This window comes from Loxodonta africana, chromosome 1 (genome assembly GCF_030014295.1).
Source record: "Loxodonta africana isolate mLoxAfr1 chromosome 1, mLoxAfr1.hap2, whole genome shotgun sequence".
Classification (NCBI taxonomy): domain Eukaryota; kingdom Metazoa; phylum Chordata; class Mammalia; order Proboscidea; family Elephantidae; genus Loxodonta; species Loxodonta africana.
In genome coordinates, this window is record NC_087342.1 from 40,518,776 (window position 1) to 40,546,117 (window position 27,342).

The window sequence follows — 27,342 nt, forward strand, 5'->3', positions numbered from 1 at the left end:
TGGTCTGTGCATTATTTTCCTATTGCTGTTGTAACAAATTAGCACAAACTTAGTGACTTAACCAACATAAATTTATCATAGTCCAATATACGTCTCAGTGGGCAAAACCAGGAGCCCTGGTGGTGCATTGGTTAAGAGCTCGGCTGCTCATCAAAAGGTTAGCAGTTCGAATCCACCAGCTGCTTCTTGGAAACCCTATGCAGCAGTTCTACTCTGTCCTATAGGGTTGCTGTGAGTCAGAAAGGACTTGACAGCAACGGGTTTGGTTTTGGCTTGGGCTAAAATCAGCGAGGTGGCAGGGATGAATTCCTTTCAGGAGGCTCTAGGGGAAAATCCATTTCCTTGCCTTTTCCAGCTTCTAGAGGCCTGAATTCCTTGGCCCCTGGACTCTGGTCCCCATCTTCAAGGCCTGCAGTGGTCAGTCGAGTCTTTCACAATGCCATCTTTCTGGATCTGACACTTCTGCCTCCCTCTTCCGCATTTAAGGAAACTCACGTTGAAGCTCCTCCCCCCATCGCAGATAATCTAGGATAATCTCCACAATCCAAAATCCTTAACTTAACCACAAACACAATCAGCAATTTGAACCTAAAATCGTACTAGCTACTCCATTCCAACAGCCCTTTGATCTTGCTAAGAAGTCACAACAGGCCTGACTTACCTAGAAAAAGCACAATACAAAATGCAAACTCTGCTTAACAAAACATGAAAACCAAAAAAAGACTTTAGGGACTATTTAATAAAATCTGAAAGACCTAAGATTTCCTACCCTGGGGACAAGGCCTATAAGCACAAGGTAAGCACTAGATAACCATTCTCATAAACAAAAGGAGCAATCTCTAGGTGAAGCTGAGAGAGCTGAAATTAGGCATAAAAGCGTTCAAATCAAAAAAAATAGTTTATGTTAACCCGGTGAGTAAATTAAAAACAAGTGATGGAATGTGTTCACACTAGAAGCCACATTAGGAAAGTAACATCATGATTGCTCAAGCTAATCCCACCTTCACTGCCAAATGCATCAAACGGGGCGGGGGGGGGGCAGGGACTGAGGTCATCTACCTCTGACACCAAATGTGTGGTGGATAACAAACCCCACTCCACACAACAACTGCGTTCTGTGGAGATCTCAGCTTCCCTTCCCTGGTCAGTCCAACCAGAGCTGCTCCACACAGCCCTTCTGTCTCACCCCCATTCACCGGGGCTAGGTCAGTGGGTAACAGCCCCTTCTCTGTTTTTTAGGTTTGATAATTCTTTGGAATGACTCACAAACTCCAGGGAAAGGGCAATCTTTAATCTAGCAAAAGAAAAGATACAAACAGGTGAGGTCTGGGAGGGGTTTTGGCACAGAGCTTCCACGTTCCCAGGGGGTGCTTACCCTCCCTGAAGAGAAGATATTTGCTCTCACCACCCAGGAAGCTCCACTGAGCCTCCATCTTCCAAGGCTGTTACTGGCCTCCCTACGTGGTCATGATAGATTACATCTTGTCTCCTGACACTTTAGTCAGCATTGGGCCCCCAAGTGGTGGTCCCTCTTGGTCTGGTCAGCCCCCAGTCATAGGCCTCACGTGTGATCTGGCTATCAGGAACCAGGACCAAAGGCTAATCGTTTACTACAAGGGGGTTCCACACCTCACAGGAAGGCACTGAGCCAACTCAGTCAAAAATCATCCAGTTGGGATCATACTGAGTAAAACTATGGCTCTGTTCCAGAGCTGAAAAAAGTTCTCCTGCATTGGGGTCCTTCAGGCCAACTAAGACTAACCTATCAGATAAAACTTACACAATATTTTCTTACAAAGGCAAGCCTACTATACTGCCCACTTCCATATATACAGCAAAATATAAAACACCTCCCCCAAAGGCAATGCCCATTAATCCATTCCACACCAAGCACCTAAATACAGGTCCTGTCAATCTGTTCTTCAAGTAAAAAGGAAAAAGAAAAATGGGGATACAAAATGACCTGAAGCTCCCAAGAGGAGGTATGGGAATAAAAGGGAAGGAAACACACTTCTCAAACTGGTGAGTTTCCAATAGCAGAGTAAACAGTGCTGGGAGGAGACAATTCTCCATCAATCTCTCCCGTTCCTGCACGTCTAATGAGCAGGCAGGCCAACAGCTTTAGCTTTTCTTTAGTGTTAGCTTTTCAAGGATGTCTGAAAAGCAAACAGCCTTGTAAGACAGACATGATATCTCTCTCTCTGGAGAAGAGGGCAGACTTGTTAGTATTGTTGTTGTTGTTGTTAGGTGCCGTTGAGTCGGTTCCGACCCATAGCGACCCTATGCACAACAAAACGAAAGACTGCCCAGTCCTGCACCATCCTTATCATTGTTATGCTTGAGCTCATTGTTGCAGCCACTGTGTCAATCCACCTCGTTGAGGGTCTTCCTACTTTCCGCTGACCCTGTACTCTGCCGAGCATGATGTCCTTTTCCAGGGACTGATCCCTCCTGACAACATGTCCAAAGTATGTAAGACGCAGTCTCGCCATCCTTGCCTCTAAGGAGCATTCTGGCCGCACTTCTTCCAAGACAGATTTATTCTTTCTTTTGGCAGTCCATGGGATATTCAATATTCTTCGCCAATACCACAATTCAAAGGCGTCAACTCTTCTTTGGCCTTCCTTATTCATTGTCCAGCTTTCATATGCATATGATGTGATTGAAAATACCATGGCTTGGGTCAGGCGCACCTTAAGTCTTCAGGTTGGCATCTTTGCTCTTCAACACTTTGAAGAGGTCTTTTCCAGCAGATTTGTCCAATGCAATGTGTCTTTTGATTCTTGACTGCTGCTTCCATGGCTGTTGACTATGGTTCCAAGTAAAATTAAATCCTTGACAGCTTCACTCTTTTCTCCGTTTATCATGATGTTGCTTATTGGTCCAGTTGTGAAAATTTTTCTTTTATGTTGAGCATACTGAAGGCTGTGGTCTTTGATCTTTATCAGTAAGTACTTCAAGTCCTCTTCACTTTCAGCAAGCAAGGCTGTGTCATCTGCATAACGCAGGTTGTTAATGAGTCTTCCTCCAATCCTGATGCCCCGTACTTCTTCATATAGTACAGCTTCTTGGATTATTTGTTCCGCATACAGATTAAATCGGTATAGTGAAAGAATACAACCCTGACACACACCTTTCCTGATTTTAAACCAATCGGTATCCCCTTGTTCTGTCCAATAACTGCCTCTTGATCTATGTAAAGGTTCCTCATGAGCACAATTAAGTGTTTTGGAATTCCCATTCTTCACAGTGTTATCCATAGCTTGTTATGATCCACACAGTCGAATGCCTTTGCATAGTCAATAAAACACTGGTAAACATCCTTCTGGTATTCTCTGCTTTCAGCCAGGATCCATCTGACATCAGCAATGATATCCCTGGTTCCACATCCTCTTCTGAAACCAGCCTGAATTTCTGGCAGTTCTCTGTTGATATACTGCTACAGCTGTTTTTGAATGATCTTCAGCAAAATTTTGCTTGCGTGTGATATTAATGATATTGTTCTATGACTTCCACATTCAGTTGGATCACCTTTCTTGGGAATAGGCATAAATATGGATCTCTTCCAGTCAGTTGGCCAGGAAGCTGTCTTCCATATTCCTTGGCATAGACAAGTGAGCACTTCCAGCGCTGCATCTGTTTGTTGAAACATCTCAATTGATATTCCATCAATTCCTGGAGCCTTGTTTTTTGCTAATGCCTTCAGAGCAGCTTGGACTTCTTCCTTCAGTACCATCGGTTTCTGATCATATGCCACCTCTTGAAATGGTTGAACATCGACTAATTCTTTTTGGTATGATGACTCTGTGTATTCCTTCCATCTTCTTTTGATGCTCCCTGCATCATTTAATATTTTCCCCATGGAATCCTTCATTATTGCAACTCGGGGCTTGAATTTTTTCTTCAGTTCTTTCAGCTTGAGAAACGCCGAGCGTGTTCTCCCTTTTGGTTTTCTATCTCCAGCTCTTTGCACTTGTCATTATAATACTTTACTTTGTCTTCTCCAGCTGCCCTTTGAAATCTTCTGTTCAGTTCTTTTACTTCATCAATTCTTCCTTTTGCTTTAGCTGCTCAACGCTCAAGAGCAAGTTTCAGAGTCTCTAACATCCATCTTGGTCTTTTCTTTCTTTCCTGTCTTTTCAGTGACCTCTTGCTTCCTTCATGGATGATGTCCTTGATGTCATTCCACAACTCGTCTAGTCTTTGGTCACTAGTGTTCAATGCGTCAAATCTATTCTTGAGATGGTCTCTAAATTTAGGTGGGATACACTCAAGGTCATATTTTGGCTCTCGTGGACTTGCTCTGATTTTCTTCAGTTTCAGCTTGAACTTGATTATGAGCAATTGATGGTCTGTTCCACGGTTGGCCCCTGGCCTTGTTCTGACTGATGATATTGAGCTTTTCCATCGTCTCTTTCCACAGATGTAGTCAATTTGATTTCTGTGTGTTCCATCTGGCAAGGTCCATGTGTATAGTCACCGTTTATGTTGGTGAAAGAAGGTATTTGCAATGAAGAAGTCGTTGGTCTTGCAAAATTCTATCATTCAATCTCCGGCATTGTTTCTATCACCAAGGCCATATTTTCCAACTACTGATCCTTCTCCTTTGTTTCCAACTTTCGCATTCCAATCACCAGTAATTATCAATGCATCTTGATTGCATGTTCGATCAATTTCAGACTGCAGCAGCTGATAAAAATCTTCTATTTCTTCATCTTTGGCCCTAGTAGTTGGTGTGTAAATTTGAATAATAGTCATATTAACTGGTCTTCCTTGTAAGCGTATGGATATTATCCTATCACTGACAGCATTGTACTTCAGGATAGATCTTGAAACGTTCTTTTTGACGATGAACGCAACACCATTCCTCTTCGAGTTGTCATTCCCAGCATAGTAGACTATATGATTGTCAGATTCAAAATGGTCAATACCAGTTCATTTCAGCTCACTAATGCCTAGGATATCGATGTTTATGCATTCCATTTCATTTTTGACGATTTCCAATTTTCCTAGATTCATATTTCGTACATTCCAGGTTCCGATTATTAATGGATGTTTGCAGCTGTTTCTTCTCATTTTGAGTCGTGCCACATTAGCAAATGAAGGTCCCGAAAGCTTTACTCCATGTCATTACGGTCGACTCTACTTTGAGGAGGCAGCTCTTCCCCAGTCATCTTTTGAGTGCCTTCCAACCTGGCGGGCTCATCTTGCAGCACTGTATCAGACAATGTTCTGCTGCTGTTCATAAGGTTTTCACTGGCTAATGCTTTTCAGAAGTAGATGGCCGGGACCTTCTTCCTAGCCTGTCTTAGTCTGGCAGCTCAACTGAAACCTGTCCTCCATGGGTGACCCTGCTGGTATCTGAATGCCAGTGGCATAGCTTCCAGCATCACAGCAACACACAAGCCCCCACAGTACGACAAACTGACAGACACATGGGGGCTTGTTAGTATATGCTTGTTAGTGTGTATATATGTGTATATATATATATATATATATCCAACATAATAATGTCTCCCTCATGGCAGAGGTTGAGGAAATTTGCTAGTAGCACCCTTGTAACAGATAGGGGTTTCCTAATGTCAGGACTCCTCAACTGTAATGCAAACCTACTTCATGAGTAACATCCACTTAGGCCCACCACCATGTTGCCACCATGGGCCTCAGGTGACATGTGGATCTGATACAAACAGAAGAAGCTCAACCCATTGCAAACATGAAGTTCATGCTACTATGACTGAGTAACAAAGTCCTTTGTCTCTGACCTAGAAGCTTCTGCCTTCGTTCTTGGAACTGTAGGAAGCTAAATTGTTAGCTTGCAAGTAGGGTGAAATCTCAGACCCTTCACCATTCTTGACCAACAAGGGTTCCCATTCTCTTTCTCCTAGAGCCAGGTACACTCCAACAACAGGAGCATATTCCACACATGCACTTTGGCCTGCAGTTCTCTTGCAAGTAAGATTACATTTTGAGAGATTCCATTTTAAGCTACAATAAATATGTTTATGTTTAACAATATTGGTCTCTAAAAAATATTGCTAGAGTCTGCATGTACCTATAAAATCCCAAATTATCATTCTTAAAAATGTCACGAAGACGTCACTTTGAAGATTATGGTATGCCTGACCCAAGCCACGATATTTTCAGTCACTTCAAATGCATGTGAAAGCTGGACAATGAATAAGGAAGACAAAAAAAGAACTGATGCCTCTGAATTATGGTGCTGACAAAGAATACTGAATATACTATGGACTTCCAAAAGAACATACAAGTCTGTCTTGAAAGATGTACAGCCAGAATGCTCCTTAAAAGTGAGGATGGTGAGACTTCATCTCACTTACTTACAACATGTTATCAGGAGGCACCAGTCCCTGGAGAAGGATATCATGCTTGGTAAAGTACAGGGTCAGCAAAAAAAAAAAGGGAGATGGCTCAATGAGATGGATTGACACAGTGGCTGCAACAATGGGCTCAAATACAGCAACGATTATGAGTAAGGTACAGGACCCAGCAGTGTTTCATTCTGCTTAACACAGGATCGCTAGGAGTTGGAACCAATTCGATACTACCTGTCTTAATTATCTAGTGCTGCTGTAACAGAAATACCCCAAGTGCATGGATTTAACAAACAGAAGTTTATTCTCTCACAGTGTAGTAGGCCAGAAGTCCAAATTCAGGGCATCACCTCCAGGGGAAAGCTTTCTCTGTCGGCTCTGGAGGGAGCTCCTTGTCATCAATGTTCCCCTGGACTAGGAATATCTCAAAAGAGATTAGCTCAAGACAGAATCCAATCTTGCAGATTGAGCCCTGCCTCATTAACATAACTGCCATCTATCCCACCTCGTTATCATAGAGGTAGGATTTACAACACATAGGGAAATCACATCAGATGACAAAACAGTGGACAATCACACAATACTGAGAATCATGGCCTACCCAAATTGATACACATATTTTTGGGGGGCATAATTCAATCCATGACAGTACCTAACAACAAACAGCAACATCATTTTTAAAGAACAGATGTAAAAATACAGTTTGAACAAAGGAAAACTGAAAAACCAATTATTTTTGTCAAAACTTGTAAAAATATAGTACCCTTTTAAGAGACAAAGGAATGAAGTTTTAATAAAAAAAAATTTTTAAAGGACTTCTGGAGGTGCAGATGAAGAGGCTTTTTACTCTGCATTAAGGAATATGTTTTGATTAACCATGACTAAGCAATTCATGTCAGCATTATAATCTAACCCAATGCACAAGTATAATGTATATGCAATGTGACCAAGCTTTGCTGGTACAATTTCCAAGTGCAGAATAACTGCTGGGTATAAACAAATACTTCCTATAAATACTTAGCAAATATCTTTATTTTTTCATCCCTGAAGCTCTACCAAAGGATACTCTAAATTCACACGTGGTGAATTTTTTTAAAGGCATCGTGTGAATACTCTGACAAAGAAGAGACAAATATCCTTCAGCAAAGAAAGTCAATATACATAAAATCATCCAACCTCAGTTCTATGCAACTCAGTTCTATGTAACTGAACACCAAAACAATATCCTGAAAATCACTCAATAAGTAAATGTATATGAACAATTGCATTACAACTTACGGTAAACCAAAAGATTTGGCAGGAAAACTGCTTACTGGCTTGCCAAAGACTAGGTCTGGCACACTGGTGCACCACTGTTGAGAATGTTACTGATAACTGGCTTTCTATTTTCCAAGTATGCTTCACTCACTCATTTCATATGTACTGAATTTGTAGGGGAATGGTTAGTGGATCTAAACACCTTGCTTCCAGTTAGTCTGGAAATGTGGGATTCCCGAAATTTCTCAAGGAATGAAGACACGTGTGACAAGCTGTAAGTTGGAAGATATTAGACCAGGATGTGGCATCAGTAAAACACAAATAACAAATGAGAAAGAAGGTGAAAGAGGGAAGAAGGGAGGGAGGGAGAAAATGAAATAAATTGGGAGTAGCCTGGCAGAAAAGATAAGTAACTTGCCCAAAGCCATGCAGCTCATAAACTGTGGTCATTAGTTGCCAGCCGTTGGGCAGTGATTTCCGGCGATGTTATGTATAACAGAACAAAACACTGCCCAGTCCTGCACCATCTTCATGATCACTAGAATTTTCAATTCCATTGCTGCAGCTATCACGTAGTACTTCCAAACTAGGGGGCTCATCTTCCAGCACTATATCAGACAATATTCTCTTGTGATCCACAAAGTTTTCATTGGCTAATTTTCAGAAGCAGATCATCAGGCCTTTCTTCCTAATCATTGCTGTAAGCTCCGCTGAAACCTGTCCACCACGGGTGACCCTGCAAGTATTTGAGATACTGGTGGCATAACTTCTAGCATCATAGCAACATGTAAGCAAATAACTGAAACCCAAGTTGGGCTAGAAATCCAACTCATTCTCCTCCGACTCCACTACAAGACAGAGTGCCAGCTTTCAGTGAGTCTGCAAGATTAAGTCCTTGACATGGGTCTCAAAAGAATTAACTGAAGGTGTGATCCAAATTACACAGTAAATAAAATAAAATTGGAGGCATACAATCTAGCGATTAATACAGGTTTATTTCATTACTGTAATTCATCCCTTGATGAGTACAAAATATTCTTCAAAGTGCTTTTTTTTTGATATACAATTTATTGCCTTTAAATTTATTTGTTGATACTTACTACAAACTGAATAGAAAATAAAATTACTGAGATTTACATTCCAAACCTGACTCTGCCAACGTGCTCCGAGTGATCCTGGGTGATACACTCAATATCCTCGTGTTCCATGGGGGTACTAAAAGAACCACCTTGTGGGACCACTGTGCTACTCCAATAAGTTAGTAAATGTGGAGTTCCGTGAACAGGGCCTGGCACAAAGTACACGCCCAGTATGTGTCATTACAATCTACCATAATTATCATCATCGTCACCAGAACATCAGAATCCTATGCACGGTAATTTTTGTCTGCTGTGTTCACTGTTGCATCTCCAGTGTCTGGCACATAAAAAAGTTGGCACTAAAATATTTGTTGAATAAATGAATTATGGGAAACCCTGGTAGCATAGTGGTTAAGTGCTATGGCTGCTAACCAAAAGGTCGGCAGTTCGAATCCACCAGGTGCTCTTTGGAAACCCTATGGGGCGGTTCTACTCTGTCCTATAGGGTCGCTACGAGTCGGAATCTACTCGATGGCAATGGGTCAAGGGGTTAAATGAATTATGATCACTAATACTTCTATTAGTAAGTACAGAGTGATTTGCACCAAAATGTTATTGCCTCTGGGAGAAAAGGTCAATTAAGCCTAAAAAAAACAACTTTGCCAAAACCTAACTACGGGCATTTAGGAGAGGTGACGAAGAGGCGCTAACAGCCAAAACGCAGCCTTACTGGGAGGGAGAAGGGGAGGTTGCTCTCAAGTGAAGGGAGCATCTCTTCAGGTTAGGCTAACCTACGGGAAGAAAGGCCTAGGCAAAAATATCTGCAGAGAGTCTTTTGCAGGCCAAAAGATTTTCAGGTTTCTTTGTTCATAATGGGGTATGAGGATTGAGACTCAGGGCTCCTGAGTCTCCTAAGGAAAACTCAATCTAGGCCACAGCAGCACGCACAGGCCCCACACTACAAGAGGGTAAGGAGCCATCAGAGAAAGGGAATAACTTATCTAAGGGCACAGCAAGAGAACCTGGGAGTTGTAACAGTGGCTAGTGGGGGAACAGTTCTTTGTTTTTTGTTTTTCTTTTTTTTTTTTAATTGTACTTATAGATGAAGGTTTACAGAACAAACTAGTTTCTCATCAAACAATTAGTACACGCATTGTTGTATAACACTGGTTAACAACCCCACGACATGTCAACACTCTCCCTTCTCAACCCTGGTTTCCCTATTACCAGCTTTCCTGTTCCCTCCTGCCCTCTAGTCCTTGTCCCAGCACTGGCATACTCCTTTGATCTTGTTTTGTTCCATGGGCCTGTTCAATCTTTGGCTGAAGGGTGAATCTCAGGAGCAGCCTCATTACTAAGCTGAAAGGGTGTCTGGGGGCCATACTTTCTAGGTTTCTCCAGTCTCTGTCAGGCCAGCAAGTCTAGTCTTTCTTTTTGAGTTAGAATTTTGCTCTACATTTTTTTCCAGCTCTGTCCAGGACCCTCTATAGTGACCCTGTCAGAGCAGTCAGTGGCGGTAGCCAGGCACTATCTAGTTTTACTGGGCTAAGTCTGGTGGAGGCCATGGTAGATACGGTCCATTAGTCCTTTGGACTAATCTCTCCCTTGAATCTTTAGTTTTCTTCATTTTTCCTCGCTCCTGAAGCGGTGAGACCAGTGGAGTATCTTAGATTGCCGCTCCCAGGCTTTCAAGACCCCAGACGCTACTCACCAAAGTAAAATGTAGAACATATTCTTTATAAACTGTGCTATGCCAATTGACCTAGATATTCTGGGGGAATAGTTTCTGAAAACTGTTTGTAGGGGTCACACAACCAAGCGCCAGTCTCTAAGGATCTCACCTGCCTCCCTCCACCACACTGAAAACTCTGACTGTCCACGTGCTACAATGGACTCACGAAAGGCTATCCAGTTATAACTTCCATCCAGACAACCCAAGACCCAAGCTGTGGCCCCAGTGACCTACTTTCTTCTGACCATCACGTGGACTGGCCACTGGCCCCTGATCCTCCACCAGAAGAAGCAGAGCTTTAAAGACAGGGAAAGTCACTTTGCCCTAAACATTTTCACCTCTTACCTTCAAGAGACCTCAAAGGAGAACTGAGCAGAACGCTGGGGAAAGGAGCCACTAGGAGTCTTTGACAGACCTCAGAAAACCAGACCTCTACCTCCCCTTGCCATCCTTATTCCACACTTATTTAAGACATAGTCAGCTGCTGTCAACTCAATTCCGACTTAGAGCAACCCCATGTGTGTCAAAGTAGAACTGTGCTCCATACGGTTTTCAATGGCTGAATTTTCTAAAGTAGATTGCCAGGCCCTTTTCCCAAGGCGCCTCTAGATGAACTCACACTGCCAGCCTTTCCGCTGGCAGCTGATCACATTAACCATTTGCATCACCCAGGGACACCTAAGATATAAGAGTTAATAACGTTAACAACACCTCATGGATGTGTTGAAGCACTTATCAAATATAAAGCAGCCTTTAAACATTTCTAATTTATCACCGAACCAGCCATCAGAGCTAGCCTGACTTGACACATGAGAGAAGGTCCTGACAAAAGGCTGGTGTTTAACCTATACCAGTAGAGATGCCACACCATACGGTCGCAAAGCTGTCACCACTTACCTCTTTTTTCAATCTCAGCATTTACATAAGAAGTTAGGCTTTTACCTCCATGGTTATGTCCCTGTGTTGTTGCTGTTGTTATAAGCTGCCACTGAGTCCATTCCAACTCATGGCGATCCCATGTATTACACAGTAGAACTGCTCCATAGAGTTTTCTTGGCTATAATCTTAACAGAAGCATATTGCCAGGCCTTTTCTAACGTGGTACCACTGGGTAGGTTCGAACCACCAACCTCTAGGTTAGCAGTTGAGTGCAAACTGTTTGCACCACCAAGAGACCTTAAGTCCCTGTACAGCATGGTAGTAACTTCTAAGCCAAGTGTACTTGGGCATTTTTGATGTTTTCCAAGTCTCACTTTCTTTGTTTGGTAGAATGTGGACGGTAAAAATACCTTCCACACAGGGTTAAATGAGCAACTTAAAGTGTTTGGCATATTGCCTGGCACACAGTAATCATTCTATAAATGCCAGTACATTTTTCCGGTATCCTTCTCCACCCCTCAAATAATTATTTACCAAGTGTCCAGAATCCTGGTTAAAGACAAACATTTGCCTCAGCCCTTTAAGCCTAGTTCTTTACATGGAATCACAGTCAATTTTGGTTTAGCTACTTGCCTAGTGATGACTTTTATCTAACAAAAGCTCAAGAAAGGCATCTTCAAAAGATAGGCAAGTTGAGAACTCTACCTCAAAGGAAGCCATTCAGGATCACAAGAAGAATTAAGACAGTCCTTTTAGTTCATGTGAGAAATCAAGTCAGGAACTAACAACACTCACACTCAATGTCAGCCTGGTAGTCCTGAAGCCAGACATGGGGCACGCAGCACTGAGTTGTCCTAGTTCAGGAGCAGATGAGGCAGCGCTCAAAGGAGCCTGGAGGCTCTGGAGGAAACCAGCAGCTAAGAATAGCACACGGCCTTCAACACAAGGTGAACATCTAAGCCCTCAGAAGAAGGTGTTGTCTAGAGCCAACCCCTTTCTTGAGTCCCTATGATCTTGTTAACTTTTGTAGATCAAACACTAAAGATTCCTATCTAACTCTAAGCCCCCAATCTTTTCAAGCTGCAAATATTTTGTGAAAATAAGATTTTTTAATGTCATATAAGGTTAATACATAGTTAGCTGTTCCTTAAATACTGAAATAGATTTTACTGACTACTTACTCAGATGTGCACTTATTACTCAACTTTATAAAAAACACTATAATGTACATAAAGGTGCCCTGCTGGCACAGTGGTTAAAGCACTCGGCTGCCAACCAAAAGGTTGGTGGCTCAAACCCACCAGCCATTCTGTGGGAGAGCTTCTGTAAAGATTTACAATCTTGGAAACCCTATGGTACAGTTCTACTCTGTCCTACATGGTCACTGTTAGTTGTAATCGATTCAACAGCAGTGGTTTGGTGGTTTTGGGTTTGGTATAATGTACATGATTACACCTCAACATTAAGAAAACAAGAATCCTCACAACTGGACCAATAAGCAACATCATAATAAATGGAGAAAATATTGAAGTTGTCAGGGATTTCATTTTACTTGGATTCACAATCAATGCCCATGGGAGCAGCAGTCAAGAAATCAAACGATGTATTGCATTGGGCAAATCTGTTGTAAAAGACCTCTTGAAAGTGTTGAAAAGCAAAGATATCACTTTAAGGACTAAGGTGCACCATGGCATTTTCAATCGTCTCATACGCATGCGAAAGCTGGACAATGAATAGCAAAGGACAAAGAAGAATTGATACCTTTGAATTACAGTGTTGGCAAAAGATATTAAATATGCCATGGGCTTCCAGAAGAATGAACAAATCTGTCTTGGAAGAAGTACAGCCAGAATGCTCCTTAGAAGTGAGGATGATAAGACTTTGTCTCATGTAATTTGGATATGTTATCAGGAGTAACCATTCCCTGTAGAAGGACATCATACTTTATAAAGTAGAGGGTCAGCAAAAAAGAGGAAGACCCGCAACAAGATGGACTGACACAGTAGCTTCAACAATGGCTTCAAGCATAGCCTACTGTGAGAATGGCACAGGACTGGGCAGTGTGTCATTCTGTTGTACATAAGGTCACTATGAGTCGGAATTGACTCAACAGCACCTAACAAGAATACATACATACAGTATTTTACTCCAATTCTCCTGACTAATAGCAGTCTCTCTTTCTTATTGTTGGACAGTGTTAATCACAGTCCACAGATGATAGAAAGACCAGTGGCCTAGCAGACAAGAGTTAGGGGGTCTAACTCTAACTCTAGCATTAACTTGCTGCATGGCCTGGGGAAATCACACTTTGTCTCCTTTCCACCTCTACATAATGACGGTAATTTAATTCCAGTTCTAAAATCGTAACATGCATGCCAAGGGAATTTTTTAATTCATTGGTTAATATGAGTATAAAAACAGGAGGAAATCTATCACATAAAACTGGACATGTTAATTTTTTTCCAAGCCCTTTAAATCTGAAGTCGTAACAAACCATTTCATTCTCTAAGTTTCAACTTGTCTGTTAGCTATATACTATCCAGTTCTCCCCAAAACTAAAAAAACCAAACATGTTGCCATCAAGTTGACTTCAAATCATGGTAACCCCATGTGTTACAGAGTGGAACTGCTCCACAGGGTTTGCTTGGCTGTCATCTTTACAGATGCAGATCACCAGGCCTTTCTACCTTTCTAATTTTTTCGCATGGACTGTCTTTTCACGTGCACTGTCTTCAACTCCTCAAAGACCGTGAGATCCTAGTGGACAGGGACTATTATTTTACACGTCTTTATATTCCCAGCAGCATCTCAAACAAAAGCCTCACGCACTGCAGATGCTCAGTAAGTACCTCCACTGTTCCTGGAAAAAGTAAGCCAACATTTTTGGAAGCCCACTAGGTGAAGCCCTGTTGGAGGTAGAAGGCTGAAAATGAGGTTTCTATCTTAAAGTAGTTTATAATCCAAGAAATGAAGATGTGTAAATTACCTATAGAGCCAACGGGAATTGGTTAAAGCGCTCAGCTGCCAACCAAAAGGTCGGCAGTTCGAATTCACCAACCACTCCGTAGGACAAAAATGTGGCAGTCGGCTTCCATAAGGATTACAGCCTTGAAAACCCTATGGGGCATTTCTAATCTCTCCTACAGGGTCGCTGTGAGTCGGTATCGACTCGACAGCAGTGGGTTTAGATACAAAGAAAGTTCCTGGAATGGCTGCATTTGGCAGGGTTGGTCTGAGAACACTAAAGTTTTTAATCAAGTTAAAAGAAATGAGACCTGTGAAGCCATTCAGCCACAAAATAATGACTCCAAGAGGTTGTGTCTATAGCATTCAAAGAACAGCAAGAATATCTCTGTGGGTGCAGGAAAGAACAACAAACATCATTAGACAGCTTTGGGGATGGCTGGCAAAGGACCTGGAAGCAGCAATGCGAAGCTAGAGCCTGGTTTTCTGAAAAGGTGATTCAATAAGGAAAACCCTTTGGAAACGGATTCACAAATACTGGGTCAAGAATTGACTGGAAGTTTTGTCAATAAGTTGTATACCTGTAAAAAGTTGAATTGGCAAAAGTTGTGTGATAGATGTATTTACAACAAAGGCTATTTATGTACAACCAAACATCTCATGCGATTTGGTTCCTTGGTTTGGAGGTTTAGGTCATGGCACATCCCAGTTAATTGGCCTAATAACATTTTAGCATCTCTGTTCTACCTTCTAGTTTGTTGCACAAAGCCTAGGGTCATAAAAGCTTTCAAGCGGCCATCCAAGGCACAACATTTGGTTTCTCTTTACTGGGAGCAACAGAGAAAGAAGGAGAGTCAAGAATAGGAGGGGGACATGGAATATGTGGCTAACTGACCTCCATGAACAACTGCCTCCTATGCCATGGGACCAGAAGAACTGGATGGTCCCCGGCTACCACTGCTGAACATTTTGATCAAAGATTCAATAGAAAAATTCTGATCCAAAAGGGGAAAATGCAGAACAGAATTTCAAATTCTGATGGACTCTGGATTTTCTGGAGCCATGGAGGGCAGATGAACCCCTGAAACTATTGCCCGGAGATAATCTTTAAACCTTAAACCTTAAAATTGAACAATAGCTTAACTAATAAAAAAAGGTCTGCTTTGCACATTATGCTCTTTCAAGAACTACCTGTATGGGATCAACCTGACAACAGCAACTCGAAAGAGTAGATAGGAACCTTAGGCAGCATTAACCTCATGTTAATAAGAACTCAGAAAAGGAGGGTGAGAATGATTGTACAACTCAAAGAATATAATCAATGTCACTAAATTGCACATGTAGAAACCATTGAATTGGTTTATATTTTGCTGTGTATATTCTCAACAACAAGCTAAATAAAACTTAAGGAAAAAAAAAAGAACTGATAGGAAATAAAAAGGACAAATACTGTATGACCTCGCAAGTACACACACTCCTCACTTACTGACACGGTTAGGTTCCAAAGAACAGGTCGTTATGCGAAAATCAGCATTATGTTAAAGTGGCAGATGACTACATCACTACATAACTGTCAGATCACATCATCACATAACTGCCAAGCCACTGAGAATCATGGTGCTGCCGAGCTGACACACAATCTTAGCCATCACAGCCAGCGTTATTCTCTCTTCGCACCTCAGCATTTGTTACTGCCAGACGTACGTCTTTAACGTGCAAAATAGTCAGAAGATTTTTTACTATCATAAATGTGAAATGTCATATAGATAGTCAATAAGTGAGGATTAGGTACATATAGAAACCAAAGATCATTAATGGTTACCAGGGGTTGAAGGGTCGTGGAAAGGGGGAATTTTTGTTTGGAAGGCATTGAGTTTATATTAATGACAGTGGAGTATTTTGGAAACGAATAGTGATAACGGTGGCACAATATGGAAAACATCATCGATGTCACAGAGTTGTAAATGTGGAAGCTGTGTTGGCAGATGTTTTAGTGTGTATATTTTCACAATAAAATAAGATTTTTAAAAAATCCACTAGGTAGGAGGGGGAAAGCTAGAACAAGGAGCCTAACAGGAAGTCAAATAACCCCTTAAATACATGAACTTTTAAGGACTATTCCATGTAGGCAGAGATCATCTATATGTGCTAGAGATGCACAGCAAACAGGGCACCCTGGCTTATTCTCAACTGCGGATTTAGGGCAACTCATTTAAGAGCTCATCCTGACGCAAATGGCATAATAGGGCCTAAGTATCTGAGCAGGGATTTCCACCTCACCTTCTTGAATTTGAAGCTCTTCTTTAAGACAATTTCTCTTTCCTTTTCTCCCTCCTCCACCCCCTACTCACATGCAAACACACACACACAGAGAGAGCTATAATTTCCCGTATATACATTAAGAGGTGGCTTATCACACAGAGCCACTAACAAAATGGCTTAGAGCAACTGTTCTGGACTCTGGCCCCTGGTTTCAAATCTCAGCTGTGATACTTGTTAAGTGTGTGATCGTAAAATGGGGATAACAATTGTGTCTGCCTCTTAAAAAAAATTTTTTTTTTTTTTCCTTAGGTAAAAAAAATTGTGCCTGCCTCTTAGGTATGGATATAAAAATGCTTAGCAGAGTAAGTAGCTCTATAAGCTCTCAACCAATATTATTAAGAAAATGTATAATAAGGTACGGATTTTCAGGCTCCTTGCATTCACAGTCCTCCAGAGATCCTTGGTCCCTGGTTAGGAGCCACTGTCCTAGAAGACAAACAAAAAGTATAGGAGGGCAGTAAATTCCATCAGCAAGTATTTATGGGGCACTTCCAGAGCTCAACACTGAGCTAGGAGCTCCAAGAGCCAGTGCAGAGGGTGGACGTTGGAGTAGAGTGGAAAATACTGGTGCAGAAGTTAAACGGAGCTGAAAGCCAAGCAGCACTTTAAAGTTGGAAATAAGGTGCTGTTATTAAATGAATTGTGTCTCCCAAAAATTTATGTTTAAGTCCTGATCCCTGGTACCTGTGAACAGGACCTTATTAGGAAACAGGGTCTCTGAAGCTGTTATCAGTTTAATTACATGGGGCCATGCAGGAGTCCCTGGATGTTGCAAACTTAGTAACACTGGGCTACTAACAGAAAAGTTATTGGTTCAAACCCACCCACAGGTGCCTTGAAAGAAGTCTGGTAATCTGCTTCCAAATGGTCACAGCCATGAAAACCCTATCTATGCAGGGCAGTTCTACTGTGAAATATGAGGGGCTGCCATGAGTCGGAATGGACTCGAAAGCAACTGGCTTCGTTTGGTTTTTCATGTGAGTGTAGTGTGGGTCCAGTCATGAAGACAGAATTGTGCTACATCTGCAAAACAAGGAACACGTGGGGCTACATGAAGCCTGGAAGGATACGACAGGACCTTCCTGTAGATCCCTGGGAAAGAACATGGTCCTGCCGACATCCTGAGCTCAGACTAGTAGCCTCCAGGACTGTGAGACAAGAAATTCCTATTCTTACAAGCCACCCAAGTTGGAGTGCTTTGTTATCACAGCCCTAGAAAACTAATACAGTGTGGAGCCAACTCTGGTCAGGGAGCTGCACCATACACATGGTGCCTAAGGAAGTCTCCCATGGCCGCCTACAAGGCAAAATGGAGTGTGAGGCTATTTCCTCTCATTCCTTCCTGGCACTCAGTACCAGCCAAATGACTGTTCTCAAAGCTCTAAACAAGGTTCCATTTCCAATCTGCACTGACTGAGACTGCTGGTCACTGAAATTGGTATAACCCAGAAATAATTAACTGCTTACCTAACTTATTGACAAGACTAAAAACAAATTTCTACTTTCAGGAGATCATGTGAGGTTAGTAAATGTCAGCTTGAAATCCAGCCTAAAAATTAGGAAAAGGGGAGTCACCTGCAGAAGGGTACCCAGCACGAGGAAGGGGAGAGCTCCGTGTACAGGCCCTGAACTGTTATACTGCCTGAACTTAACCGTTCTCTTCCTCAAGCTCAATCTTTGCCTTCCACATCCATCTTAACTGTTTTCAAACACGCGTTCATTGTAATTATCTTAAACAAAGCAAGATCCATGAATACCCAGAGACAAATTAGTTGAAATTGACCAGATACAGAGCCAAAAGAATATTAGACAATAAATGCTACTGATTATATGATATGACAAAAGTCCACACAAGCTCAATGACTGGCCCAAAATAACATGGTAAGAACACCACGGCTAAACTCAGATTTCTTGATTCCAATCCAATAACATTTTTGGCCGTATTTAGTATTTATGGTGATCATGGGTCAACGCGTTGCATTGGGCAAATGTGCTGCAAAAGACCTCTCTAAAGTGTTAAAAAGCAAAGACTTCAAGACTAAGTAAGGTGTGACGGACCCAAGCCATGGTGATTTCAATCACCTCATATGCATGCGAAAGCCGGGCAATGAATAAGGAAAACCGAAGAATTGATGCCTCTGAATTACGGTGTTGGTGAAGAATGTTGAACATACCATGGACTGCCAAAAGCCTTGTCCTGGAAGCAATACAGCCAGAATGCTCCTTAGAAGTAAGGATGTTGAGACTTCGTCTCACATACTTTGGACATGTTATCAGGAAGGACCAGTCCCCGGAGAAGGACATCATGCTTGGTAAGGTCAAGGCTCAGTGAAAAAGAGGAAGATCCTGAAAACAAAATGGACTGACACAGTGGCTGCAACAATGGGCTCAAGCATAACAACAATTAAGAGAATGGCACAGGATCGGGCAGTATTTTGTTCTGTTGCGTGTAGGGTCGCTTAGAGTCAGAACTGGCTCAACGGCACCTGAAAACAACAACATGGGTCCTGATTTTTCAAGATAGTTCTTATCTTGGTAGTCTGTCCCATCATCCCCTCAAGAATCTGTACTTGGCAGACCGTAAGATGTGAATTTTAGTTAGGTAAAAATAGTTGCTATAATTACTGACAGTGTTTCTCATTTGTTAATTTGCATTTGCAGTTAAGACCAAGTTATCTGAAATTAATATCAATTAACCTAGTATCTCTGCGTCCACAACATATTAGATTTCTCCTGTGAGGCAGAATAGCACGATGGTTGAGAACTCAGATCCCAGAGCCAGTTGGGTTTGAATCCAAACCAGACACTTCCTAGTGGCATGACCTTAGGCAAATCAAGCTCTCAGGCTTCAGTTTCCATATCTGTAAAGTGGGGATAATAAAAGTACCCCCTTAAAGAATTGTTGTGAGAGCTCAATGAGTTAATACTAGCCAAGTGACTAGAACAAAATAAGCAGTATAGTTTAAGCTATCATTACCACTTTTATTGCAGACGGTTTGGGGACTTAATATTCTCCACCACCAGGAGCTCTCAAGGTGTGCACACATCACATCTTCTCTATAGAAATACATGAGCAGAATTATTTCATCACCATTGATTCTAAAACAGCATAGCTTGATAAGACAGTGGTCTGGCCCTACCTGTTGCCACACAGCAGATGTCTAACACAAACCAGCCACAGTCAGCCTGTGCCAGGTACCTCCAACATTCCCAAGGGCTCCTCTTGATTATCTCACTCAAGTACCTCATTTCTTTGGAAATGGAAGCCTAGCCTCATGTTTGGAGCAATCTATGAGACACACTTCAAAACGTCGAACATGAATCTGAAACACTTGTGTGATTTAAGAAAAAAAGTTTTTGTGAGTTTTGTTTTTAACATTTCCTACTCTGTGACTCCACAGCACTACTTTCTTTTCTTTTCTCCTTTCCATCTGGAAATCTGGTGAGGGGAAGAACCAAACCAGCAAGACATCCCCTTCCTTGCCTCCCAAGCATGAGCAGGTAAGCTGGCCCGGACACTGGGATACAGCAAGGTGCCTCCACACATATTCACAGATAACCGGTCCTTCTCCCTCCCCAGGTACTCGGATCTGCAAGCCACAAAATCCCAAGTGCACCCTCGTGGGCTTGGAGAAACAAGCACTCTGGTCACCCGTCGGCAGGTGAGAGAAGGTAGCCTTGCACGGGTGTGAGGACCACATTCCGTGCAGAAAGCACGCTCACACACTCAAATGAGATACCAGAAGCATTCGAAGCATTCAGCACACTCCAAACGCAGCAGGCTTTCCGTAAACCACCTCTTCTCTCCCACCTCTCTGGCGGCAGACACCTTCCGGGACGCTCAGAGAGCTGTTCCTGGAGGCAGGCGGCCCGAGCAAGGCGAGGAACCGAGGCACACGTGCCGGGCGGCGGACGGCGGGGACCCGGCTGTGCCTGCGCGGGTCCTGCGCTCACTCACCTGGCCCGTGATGCCAGTGATGAGCGCCACCTTCCTGGACCTGACCGTCTCGCCATCCCCGGAGCCCCGGACGCTAGGACAGCCTCCAAGCGCGTGTGCCATGTCCTCGCAGGCGTGCAGCGGAGAGGACAGAGCCGAGCGGAGCAAGGCGCGCAGGAAGGGTAGGGGAGCGGAGCCCGGTGGAGGAGCCGGGAGTGAGTGGCCGGCGAGCGGCTGCAGCCTCAGGGGAGGAAGAGGAGGGGGAGGAGAAGGAACTGTAGTCGGAGGCGGAGGGGGCGGGCGCCGAGCGGCCCGGCGGCCTCCGTTAGCCCAGCCCCGTGGACCGCCGGAGAGTGACAGGCGGGCGGCGGGCGGGGCCAAGGCGGAAGGCGGGCCTGGAAGGCTCAGGCGGCGGGGCTGCCGCCCGGCGCGCCGCGTCAGCCGCGTAGTCCCGCGACGCTCCTGCAGCGCCGGCGGCAAGCCCCCCTTCCCCGTCCAGGCCCCGCCCCGTGGACGCCAGCGCGAGGGGCGGGGCCTTGGAACGAGGGGCGGGGCCTGGGCCGCCGCCTGGGCTAGGTCCGCCCCCTCGGAGGAGAGGAAGTGAAGGAGCTCAGGGTAGGTGGATGTCACCTCTTACCCTCCGCGGAACCCCATGTCTCCTCTTCCGTCCTCCTGAATCTCCCCAGTAGCCTAATGGTACCGAGAATGCTGGGAAGAACCATGGGTTGACCTTTCCCATAGGAAAAAACCATCGCTTCCAAATCTAGGATCACAGGGTCATCGACTTTTATAATTTCTGGAAACCTATGGCAGTGCCTTTTGAGGAGTCGGATTTTGCATTACTTGAAGGGCCCTCACATTGCAAGGGCCGAAATGGGCTCACAACTGTAGAGAATGACTAACTTTGCCTCTAGCCTGGCTCTTCCTGCATTTCCCTGAGGCTTGGAACTAGCAGTAGGTTCCACATAACTCCATTCAAAGTATTCTAGTTCAGAGCACTGGCAGTGCACGAGAAGAAAGTCTCTGGCCCTACCGGTGTGCAGCATAAGGAAATGAAAAGACTGCACAGGCCAGTAAACCTGGACGTGGCAAATTTCAAAGAAAGTAATTCAGATGTCAGGTGGGGACCCAGCTGGTGTCTATAGAATTTGGCTTCCGTTTGGCAGCTGCAGATTGGGCAGGAAGAGGAGCCAAGGTTATTCAGGCACTGGGAGGATAGCAGGTGTCTGTGTGCCTAAGCAGTTGGCTGGAGACCAGGGATGAGAGTGAGACTTCCCCATCTCACTGCTCTGCTGGACTGACCTGTGCGTATTCCTCTCCCCAGCCTTTAGTTGGTCACTTCAGACCACAAGCAGAGTGACTAGGAGAGTGCTCTACATGACATACAGGGCACATTGCAGACATTGAATCCCAAAGTCAGAAAAGCTCAGGAATTAAAAATTGCACTTGCCACCAAGCCCCTCAGGAATACATCTCAGCTTTATGCATACACTTGTCTTTGGTTTCTCAGTTGCCTTTCTTTTTTCTGTGCTACATGAAAAGTGACTGAAGACACTGTGTTCTGAGTACCAGTAGGAGGCTCCCTGTGGGGGATGAAAGAAAGCCCCTAGAGCAGGGGAGAGTAAACACTTTCATTTAGATGAACTCCTCATGAGCAAGAAATGTCTTTGAAATCTACTGTATTCTCTCTAAAAATCATGTTTGTTTTAACATAAGTGTGCTCGAAATTAATTTCTAGATAAATTGTTTAGCATTTTCCCAAAAAGCTTTGAGAAAACTTGATGCTCAGGCGAGATGTGCACATTATCCTGTGACTTTGAGACCTCCTTTTACAGCATGAACCCTGGGGGTTCACCTGTCCTAGTGCAGCTGTAGAGGAAACCATAGAAATACAATCAGTAATACTGCTAGGGCCTGTAAATGAGTGTTTACCGGATATTGAGGGTATTGGTAGGTCAGATACAGTGGGAGGTTGAAAAATGAAGGCTATTTCTCTAGGAAACTTCACTGAAGAGAGGCAGGGCAACTGAAGGGAAAGGGAGGGCGTTTTGGTTTGTTTCTTGAGTTGGTGGCGGTGGTTATTTTCCCAGTGACATTAGGGCAACTTGCAGCAAGTTAACCAAAGCCTGGAGCAGCAAAGGAAGATGGTATTCCCTGGACGGGAAGGTACAGGCTACAGGATAGCAGACAGCCGTAAGGGCAGTGATTCCGCGTTTTACTCTAAGACAGTAGCTTTCTACCCTTGGCGCTTCTGTCACACCTAGGGAACATTTGGCAATGTCTAGAAAATTTTTTATTGTTACAACTAGGGTTGTAGTACTGGCATCTAGTGGGCAGAGGCTAGGGCTACTGCTCAACATTCTACAGTGCACAAGACAACCCACCTCAACCAAGTATTATCTGGCCCAAAATGTCAATAGTGCCAACACAGAGAAACCCTGCCCCAGAAGGTGATAAAAGGTCACAGAAGGATGGTAATTAGCACATGGTTGAATCCACAAATGCTGGGGCTATAATATTCCATGACTTTAAGGTATGTTGGAAACCCTGGTGGCATAGTGTTTAAGTGCTACGGCTGCTAACCATAAGGTCGGTGGTTCGAATCTACCAGGCGCTCCTTGGAAACTCTATGTGGCAGTTCTACTCTGTCCTATAGAGTCACTATGAGTCGGAATCGACTCAATGGCAGTGGGTTTGGTTTTTTTTTGGGGGGGTGGGGTTTAAGGTATGTTAGGAAGGAAGCTAATAACTTTGGTAACAAACTGATGGTGCTCATAACTTCACTCAGGAAGCACTGCTAAGCTCCGAAAACACGTTAGCTTCTGAAGGCATAGCAGTAGAAAAGAGATAAATTTTCAAGGAACTTATACTGTAAAGGTGATATGACAGTGGCTCATTTCATGACTGTCTTGGTCATCTAGTGCTGCTATAACAAATACCACAAGTGGATGCCTTTTACAAAGAGAAGCTTATTCTCTCACAGTCCTGTAGGCTAGAAGTCCGAATTCAGGGCACCTGCTTCAGGGGAAGGCTTTCTCTCTCTGTCAGCTCTGGAGGAAGGTCCTTGTGATGCATTAGTCTTCCCTTGGTCTGGGAGCATCTCAGCACAGGAACCTCAGGTCCAAAGGACGCGCTCTGCTCCTGGCACTGCTTTCTTGGTGGTATGAGGTCCCCATGTCTCTCTGCTTGCTTCTCTCTTTTATATCTCAAAAGAGATCAGTTTAAGACACTATCTAATCTTGTAGATCTCATCAATATAACTGCCACTAATCCATCTCATTACATCACAGTGATAGGATTTACAACACATAGGGAAATCACATCAGATAATAAAATAGTAGACATTCATACAGTACTGGGAATCATGACTAGCCAAGTTGACAGGTATTTTGGGGGGACACAGTTCAATCCATGACAATGACTCTCGTAGCATTTCCATATTCATTTTAACATGATATAAAATGTGTAGACAAGAACAAGGCCTCCAACTCCAAATTCTCTAATTGGATAAAAGTCAGCAATTCTATACAGCACTTAGTATGTTAAATAATTTTTTTCATGTCTTTGCCACTGAGGAGATGCCAGTTATTAAGGAATCATGCCTCTGCTTTCTTCTGCAAATTCTCTCTTCCTTCCTGCATTATCTTACTTTTCTTTGCATTTCACTTATGAAACATTTGATAATCTTCTTTCATCGTACCTCAGAATGGAAAAACAGTGGTAATGGCTGGTGTCATAGAGTGCGCATGTAAGACTTGCCGGGCACTGTCCATACCTCATTTGATTTATGAAGTAAGTATTATTGTGATCCTTATTTTATATATAGGGATACTGAAGGATCAGAAAGCCTAAGAAACCTACCCCACGTCACATAGCGCAGTGGGTAAAGTGCTCTTCCGCTAACCAAAAAGTTCGGCGCTTCAAACCTACCAGCTTCTCCTCAGGAGAAAGATGTGACAGTCTGTTTCTGTAAAGATTTACAGCCTTGGAAACCCTATGAGGCAGATCTACCCTGTCCTAGAGAGTCGCTATGAATCAGAATCAACTAAACAGCAGTAGATTTGGTTTTTTGGTTTTATGGTAGATATTGTGATTGGCTCTTTCAACTTCTGTTCTATATTATCTTTGGAAAAATTAGAATCCTAAAAACCACATTTCACAGGCTATTTTGCATCTAGCATTTTGAAAACAAGTTGAATCCTGCCAAACAGATGTGTTCCTGCTCAGTCTGGAAGGAGGAAATGAAACAGAAGCCATCATCCTACATCCCCTAGGGATCTTGACCAAGTGACCATCTACACCCCTCAAAATACACATACCCAGGAAGAGTACTGTCTGGATGCTACTGCCAACAAGGTATTTTTGCAAGACAGACAAACAAAATACATGTAAGCATCTTGTGACTATGATCTAAGCATCCTGTGAAACTATCTGTAATCACTAACTGTAGTGATTAATAATTGGGAACTAGAGCATGATTATTAAAATATTCATTGATTTTCCTATAATTGCCCTCCCTAGGGTTTGTTTCCTCTTTACACCATAAGAATACTTGTATAACAAAACCACACTGAACTATCTGGTTTTAATTTCAATAGGCTACATAGTTTCCCAATTGCATTTGTTTTAAACCCTTATTAAATCTCTCTGTTTTAACTTGAAACAGGGTTCAAATTTTTATGTACAACATTTTAGTGTCAGTGACATGGGATACAAGGGCAATTTGCCTCACAGGCAACCCCAGGAGGGGATCATGGAACATCGGAGCCTGTACAAGCCCTTTGCACACTCAATCCACTTTCCCAGCTCTTGGCAGGTGTCTCCAGGTAAAATCTCTTGGACCAAGGACCTCTGCCCTCTTTTCATTTGAAGTCCTCTGAGGTTCATTAACAGCCTTTTGTCTCTTCAATTTCAGCTAACTCTTAAGCGTTTTGATGAGTTTGTTAAGCGTTTTCACTCTCTGACTGCAGCTTTGTTCTGACTGTGTGAACTCACTGTGTTTTTCTCTAAATGCCCATTAAGATTTCTTCAGTTGCATTTTTGGTGAAAAGACTCTGGAGTGGTCTTCACACATGTGGCTGCAGTCTTAGGAGAGAGAGTACCAGTAGCCACTGGTATGCACTCATTAAGGGGAGTTTAGAGTTTTCTGTGCAGTGAATTAGGATCTAAGAGCCTCTAAATTAAAACCAGTTTCAACAGTGAGATGGTTAAGGTTGTGAATCAACTTGCCTGGGCCATGATTGTCAGTTGGCAGTTATGATGTAGTTGGGCAGCTATGTAATGATATAATCACCTCTGTAATGAGATCTGATATAGTCACCTCCATGATAAGATCTATTATGAGCAGCCAATCAGTTGAAAGGGGGTTTCCTGGGGAGTGTGGCCTGCATCCAATATAGGTGGACTTTCTGGGAAAGTTCAATGGCTTTTGCTTACTCTGGATTCTGCAGCTGGCTCCTGTTCATCTGACCTCTGATTCTTGGGACTTGAGCTAGCAGCTTATCTGCTAATCTTGGAATTCCTCAGCCTCCACAGCCTGTAAGCCAGCGGCCTGCCATTCTTACCTGCCAGTCTTGGGATTAGTCAGCCTCTGCAGTCTGTGAGCCAGAGGCCTATTGCCTAACCTGCCTAACCCTGCAGCTACATGAGTCAGAAGCCTTCAGCCTGACCCACAGACTTGGGACTTTCCAGCCTCTACAATGGCATGAGCCATTTCCTTGATATGAATCTCTGTATATATTTATAGTTGAGGTGCCAGACCTGTCTTGGTATAATGTAGAAGAAGGCTTAGGGAAATTGGCATGTTGGAGTGGATTTATCAGGTTAGACCCACACACCCACACACGGAATGCCCAGAAGACACACCTTTTACCACAATGGTAAGGAAAAAATTTTGTGAAGGAAGCCCCAGCAACCCTGAAGACTGCTATGATTGTTATTTTATGTAAGTCAGATTTGACAGTAGGAACTGCCCTAACCGAATTAAGATACCTAACTATAATGGGGCTGGTAGGACTCCATGGTGGTAGGAGCCAAGTGGCAGCATTCAATCAACAAAGACAAGGTGGGCATGGTTACCATAATGGACAGTGGAGTCAAAGCAGTAATCAGAATATTCTGACTCGTATTGACTTATGGCAATGACTACTTAGTCATGGTGTCCGTAGGAGAGAAATAGATTGTAAATCCACTATTTACTTGACCTGTACAAGCGGAAAAATTCTAGGTCAAGTGAATGGCAGTCTAACTGAAATCACCAGAGTAAAGAGTCACGACCCCTCAGTCAAATCCCAGACTTGAGCCAGTTCACAGACCCACAACTCCTTGAAGGAAGGGGAGTCCAGACCCCCTTTAATAAGGACCCACTACACTGCCAAAAATTTATACTGTTAATCTTTCTCCCAGCCTTTTGCTAGAGTGACTATTCACTGGGGAAAAGGGAACAGTCACACTTTTCAGGGATTACTGGATACTGGTTCTCAACTGACACTAAATTCAGGAGGCCCGAAACATTACTGTGGCCCACCATTCAGAGTGGGGTCATATGAATGTCAGGTTACTAACAGAGTCTTTAGCTCAGTTTCAGCTCACACTGGGTTCAATGTGTCCCTGAACTCATCCTGTAATGATTTCCCCAATTCCAGTGTGCATAATTGGAATAGATATATTCAGCAACTGGCAGAACCCCTACACTGGATCCCTGACAAGTATAGTGAGGGCTATTATGGTAGAAAAAGCCAAGTAAAGCCGTAAGAACTACCCCTACATAGGAAAAGAGTAAGGCAAAAGCAATACCACTTACCTGAAGGGATTGCAGAGATTTGTGCCACCATCAAG

The 27,342-nt window shown here is 43.3% G+C and overlaps 1 protein-coding gene across 2 annotated transcripts in view; it reads right to left on the reverse strand.

Annotated features, from left to right (window-relative positions):
• GMDS (GDP-mannose 4,6-dehydratase) overlaps nucleotides 1-20,808 on the reverse strand; it is a 795,040-nt gene extending 774,232 nt beyond the window's left edge. Inside the window, exon 1 of one of the 2 annotated variants that reach the window (XM_003417823.4) lies at nucleotides 20,527-20,808. In XM_003417823.4, the coding sequence (XP_003417871.1) occupies nucleotides 20,527-20,628 (102 nt within the window). In that variant the 5' untranslated portion in view covers nucleotides 20,629-20,808. The remainder of the gene's footprint in view (nucleotides 1-20,526) is intronic. The other variant, XM_010597535.3, reaches the window with a different exon arrangement.
• Between the last annotated feature and the right edge of the window lie 6,534 nt (nucleotides 20,809-27,342).